The sequence below is a fragment of the Colobus angolensis genome, unplaced genomic scaffold (genome assembly GCF_000951035.1).
Source record: "Colobus angolensis palliatus isolate OR3802 unplaced genomic scaffold, Cang.pa_1.0 Scaffold25, whole genome shotgun sequence".
In the NCBI taxonomy this organism is placed as follows: Eukaryota; Metazoa; Chordata; class Mammalia; order Primates; family Cercopithecidae; genus Colobus; species Colobus angolensis.
The window spans coordinates 1,609,394-1,615,393 of NW_012115710.1; the positions used below are offsets into that span (position 1 = coordinate 1,609,394).

Genomic DNA, 6,000 nt, shown 5'->3' on the forward strand with positions numbered 1-6,000 from the left:
CAGGCACGGTGGCACATGGCTGTAATCCCAGCTACGCGGGAGGCTGAGGCAGGAGAATCGCTTGATCACTGCAGGCAGAGGTTGCAGTGATCCGAGATCGCGCCTCTGCACTTCAACCTGGAAAATGGAAATTCCATCTCAAAAAAAAAAAAAAGCCAGTCAGGGTGCCAGGCACCTGTGGTCCCAGCTATTTGGCAGGTTAAGGTGGGAGGATGGCTTGATCCTGAAGGTTGAGGTTGCAGTGAGCTACGATCACGCCACTGCACACCAGCCTGGGCAACAAAGCAAGACTCCATCTTAAAATACAGTAAAATACATGAAAACATAAAAATTAGCTGGGCATGGTGGCAGGCGCCTGTAGATCCAGCTACTTGGGAGGCGAGGCAGGAGAATGGCCTGAACCCGGGAAGCTGAGCTTGCAGTGAGCCGAGATCACGCCACTGCACTCCAGACTGGGTGACAGAGCAAGACTCCATCTCAAAAAAAAAAAAAAGTAACCATTTTTACCGAAAACACCAGTTTCACAAGCCTCTCCACAGTAACACCACATTCTCCATGAGCTTAATGTGCTAAGAATGGCTTAATGAATCTCCTGCTATTATTTAGGTAGATTTCCTATTCTTAATGATGGAGAAAAACACCTTCTATCATTCATGTCTGTGTATGAACTTTCCATTCTAATTAGTAAGATTTTTGGAGTCAGAAACACAGTAACTCACTCAATGACCTAAAAATGTAGTACAAAATAAGGAAGAAAAGATTTTCCTTTTTGGTTTCCTTTTCTAGAATTTACACGTACTTAGTGCACATTGATACATGACTTCCATTGGCAGTTGCTCTAATCCTGGTCCACAGAGAGCTGACAGTGCATCCAGATGTGGCCCCTGAACAATCCCTGCTGCCCAACAGCACTGACACCACGGGACCCTCACCCCGTCTCCATCCATGTCTGGATGTGAGCCCTTCCCAGGCCCATGCCCTGTGCCACCTCTTCCCAAGTTCATGTCACTCGATCAAAAGAGATGGAATCTAAGCGAAATGAGAGGGACTGAGGGAAGGCATGGGTGAGTGTCAGCAAAACTGTCAGGCAGGACACTTGAGACTCAGAGAAGATTCCCAACACCAAGGCCCAGCGTTGCTGAGAGGTAAGAGCCAGAACAATCCACCGAGAATATCATCTCACTTGAGGAAGAGCCATTTCTGTCTCCTTTGCTTTCCTCTTCCTCTTCTGGATTTCTTCCTCACATACCAAGAGCCTTTGGAAATCAATCCTGAATGTTAAAAATGTGTTGTTTATTGCTCGCAATCAACACACCCACTCCCTGTAACACAACCACACATACAAAGTGACACGCACGTCCGTGTGAAAAGACCACCAAACAGGCTTTGTGTGAGCAACGAGGCTGTTTATTTCACCTGGGTGCAGGCGGGTAAGTCCGAAAACAGAGTCAGCAAAGGGTGCTGGGATTATCATTAATTCTTAGAGGCTTTGCAATAGGTGGTAGAGTTAGGAGCAATGTTTCAAGGGCAGGGGGTGGATCTCACAAAGTACATTCTCAATGGTGGGGAGATTACAAAGAACCTTCTTAAGGGTAGGGGAGATTACAAAGCACATTGATCAGTGACAGTGGGGTAGAAACAAATCACAACGGTGAAATGTCATCAGTTAAGGTTATTTTCACTTCTTTTGTGGATCTTCAGTTGCTTCAGGCCATCTGGATGTATATGTGCAGGCCACAGGGAATGTGATGGCTTAGCTTGGACTCAGAGGCCTAACACAAAGGAGACCTCACCCTGAGGAAATACAGTCCCTTCTGCTACCCTCCAAACCAAGGATGAGAAACTCCTACAGGAAAACTCTGGCTCCCCTCCTGGAGAAGCCTCCACACACGCTGCAGCAATGGGGAGCTGGGTTGGAATGAGCTCCCCTTCAAGGCACAGACCCACCCCTGACCAAATCCCATGCAGATGCTGGGTGCGGTGGCTCATGCCTGTCATCCTGGCACTCTAGGAGGCCGAGGTGGGTAGATCACTTGAGTTCAGGAGTTTCAGACCAGCCCGGGCAACATGGTGAAACCCCATCTCTACCAAAAATACAAAAATTTAGTCAGGTATTGTGGTGCACGTCTGCACATCTGTGGTCTCAGCTACTTAGCAGGCTGAAGTGGGAGGATCACTTGAGCTCAGGAGTTTGAGACCAGCCTGGCCAACATGGTGAAACCCTGTCTCTACTAAAAATAGAAAAAATGGGCCAGGTGTGGTGGGTCATGCCTGTAATACTAGCACTCTGGAAGGCCGAGGTGTGCTGATTACTTGTGGTCAGCAGATCAAGACCAGTCTGGCCAACATGGTGAAACCCTGTCTCTACTAAATACACAAAAAGTAGCCGGAGGTGGTAATGGTCTGTAATCCCTGCTACTCGGGAGACTGAGGTAGGAGAATCACTTGAACCTGGGAGGTGAAAGTTGGAGTGAGCCGAGATCACATCACTATACTCCAGTCTTGGTGACAGACTAAGACTCAAAAATACAATACAATACAATACAATAAAAGTAAAAATACAAAAATTAGCCTGGTGTGGTGGCACATACCTGTAATCTCAGCTACTTGGGAGGCGGAGGTACAAGAATTGCTTGAACCCAGGAGACAGAGGTGGCAGTGAGCCAAGATCACAAGATCAGATTGCAATCACAGCCTGGACGAAAGAATGACTTTGTCTCAAAAAAAAAAAAAAAAAAAAAAAATTTCTGATGTGATTGATGCAGAGATAATAAAACCTGAGTAATATGATACAGACTGATGGGCAGAGGGAACTTCAGATGGGGGTGGGAGGGCATGGGAGGCATCTGAGTGGAGGGAAAGAGACAGGTTACATAAGGTAAGAGCAGGGAAAATGACCTGAGACAGGAAGGATTTTGACGTTTGGGAAAAGAAAAAGCAAATGTGACTGGGGCAGAGGGAGTCAGGAGAGGAGGGCCAGCTCCCAGGAGGAGGCTGGACACTGGCAGGGGCCCTGGACACAGGGCTGTGGAGCCACAGTGAGGAGTTGGGCTTTTGTCCTGGGGAACACGGGAAGCCAGTGGAAGGTTCCCTGCCAGGAACTGACATGACCTGCCTAAGATTTCGCTGTGATATCCTCATACAGAGAAAGGCCCCGAGGATGGTCTCTGTGTCTGAGTCTACACCTCTGTTTCTTCCAGTCTTCTGCTTTTCTCATTTTTAGGGTGCTGCAACCCATTGAAAATTCTAATTACAACTGGGTACTCCTCTCCTCAAAAGAGAAAAAAGAAGAAAAGAAAAGAAAAGCCACATCCAGACACGCAATCCATTTTGCCAATCATTTCAGGGGCCAGGGTCACTCGGGTTGAGCTTTTCTGGTCAAGCCCCTCATCACCAAGTTGCAGGGAGGCTCACTGGGGCTCAGATTAGAAGACATTTTCAGCAAGTTACCCTGAGAAGGTCTGAGATGAGTGAGAAGTTGTGCCTGAATTCTTACATTGGGGGGCTGGAAAGGGTAATGGGAAGGGTTGGTCTTACCACCCCCATCCTTGAAAATCAGAGAAGCATCTTACACATACTTGGGCTAAAGAAACTTCTTTGGGAAGGTTCTGATGACATTGATTCCTGACAGTTAGTTCTTCCTTACAAGAAAATCACAGTAACATTTATAAAATGCAGAAGTGTGAACACACAGTTATTTACCTTGAAAACAGTGAAAGAAGGTCAGCTGTAGAACTAAGACATAAGCAGATTATTTCAATCAAGAATACATGAGTGGTTATGCACAGTGGCTCACGCCTGCAATCCCAGCACTTTGGGAGGTCGAGGTGGGCAGATCACCTGAAGTCAGGAGTTAGAGATCAGCCTGGCCAACATGGTGAAACCTTGTCTCTACTAAAAATGCAAAAAATTAACCGGGAATGGTGGAGGGCACCTGTAATCACAACTAATCTGTAGGCTGAGGCAGGAGAATCACTTGAACCCGGGAGGCAGACGTTTGACTGACACCAGATCACACTATTGCATTCTAGCCTGAACAAAAACAGTGAAACTCCATCTAAAAGAAAAACAAAAAGAGGCTGGGCACGGTGGCTCATGCCTGTAATCCCAGCACATTGGGAGGCCGAGTCAGGCAAATCACGAGGTCAGGAATTGGAGAACAGCTTGACAAACATGGTGAAACCCCATCTCTACTAAAAATACAAAAATTAGCCGGGCATGTTACTGGGTGCCTGTAATTCCAGCTACTCAGGAGACTGAGTGAAGACAATGACTTGATCCAAAGAGGCAGAGGTTGCAGTGAGCTGAGATCGCACCACTGCACTTCATCCAAGGCGACAGAGCGAGACTCCATTTCAAAAAAAAATAAAAGAATTGAATACATGGATGCTTTTGGAGCAGTGTTCTATGCCACTCCAGCCCATATTTCAACAATTTCCACAATGGCCCACAGGGCCTTGAGGGAAACACGCAATAAATAGCTCCCAGCTCAAGATTTTAACAAATGACCGAAAGAAAGGAAACTGAAAAACAGACTAACTGGTTAAACTACATTTTGATGTTAATTAAAAGGTCACTGATATCTGACTGGCGCAGTGGCTCATGCCTTTAATCCCAGCACTTTGGGAGGCTGAGGCGGATGGATCATGGGGTCAGGAGATCGAGACCATCCTGGACAACATGGTGAAACCCCATCTCTACTAAAATACAAAATATTAGCCGGGCGTGGTGGTGCATGCCTGTAGTCCCAGCTAGTCAGGAAGCTGAGGCAGTGGAATCACTTGAACCCAGGAGGCAAAGGCTGCAGTGAGCTGAAATCACGCCACTGCACCCCAGTCTGCGGACAGAGCAAGATTCTGTCCAAATAAATAAATAAATAAAGTCCCTGACATCTTTACCAAGTACACACTGAAACAATCAAACTTAAGTATTAGGTACCAAAGGCTTCCAATAAATAACAAAGACTAGAAAGCATGCAGACCTTGATCTGAACCAGATGCTAATTTCAAACAGCAACTATTTTGAAACTGTTGTTAAAAAAAAAAAAAAAAAAACTAACGAATTCTGGGTCAACCAGAAAATAAATGGAAAATAGACAAGTACAGAAATGAATGATAGGAGCTGATTATAGGATGCTGCAAAGGCATCTTTCAGAAGTCATTATGGATTAAGAAATAAAATTTTGAAAACTAAGATTTATCTCAAACTCAAACTGCAAAAAAACAAAAAATCAAAAAATAGAGAAATGAAGAGAAACCAGAAGGAAAAAAAGGAAGTCTTTTATACAATGAGAATGAAAGCATTTTTGATGTCTCTTTTTTTTTTCATTTTTTTGTTTGTTTTTTTGAGATGAAGATTCACTCTGCCACTCTGGCTGTACTACCGTGGAATGATTTTGTCTCATGGCAACCTCTGCCTCCCAGATTTAAGCGACTGTCATGTCTCAGCCTCCCAAATAGCTGGAACTAAAGGTACATACCACCACCTCTAATTTTTGTATTTTTACTATAGACGGGGTTTCACCATGTTAGCTAGGGTGCTCTTGAACTTCTGACTTTAGGTGATTTGCTTACTTCAGTCTACCAAAGTGCTGTGATTGCAGGGATGAGACACTACGTCCGGCTTTGATATCCTTTTCTCTTTTTTTTTTATTCAGACTCTCGTTCTGTCACCCAGGCTGGAGTGCAGTGGTGCTATCTCAGCTCACTGTAAGCTCCGCCTCCCAGGTTCACACCATTCTCCTGCCTCAGTCTCCTGAGTAGCTGGGACTACAGGCGCCCACCACCATGCCCGGCTAATTTTTTGTATTTTTAGTAGAGACTGGGTTTCACTGTTTTAGCCAGGACGGTCTCGATATCCTGACCTCGTTATGGGCCCGCCTCGGCCTCCCAAAGTGCTGGGATTACAGGCGTGAGCTTCTGCAGCCAGCCTGATATCCCTTTTAAAAAGTAGTCTTTAAAAAGTACTATCTGAAAAGGAAGAAAGAAGAAAGAAGAAGAA

The 6,000-nt window shown here is 45.5% G+C and overlaps 1 protein-coding gene across 1 annotated transcript in view; it reads left to right on the forward strand.

Annotated features, from left to right (window-relative positions):
• Positions 1-6,000, forward strand: part of LOC105514834 (zinc finger protein 83-like) — a 38,238-nt gene that overhangs the window by 21,580 nt on the left and 10,658 nt on the right. Inside the window, 1 exon segment of the mRNA XM_011946491.1 lies at positions 5,681-5,767. Within this exon segment, the coding sequence (XP_011801881.1) occupies positions 5,681-5,767 (87 nt within the window).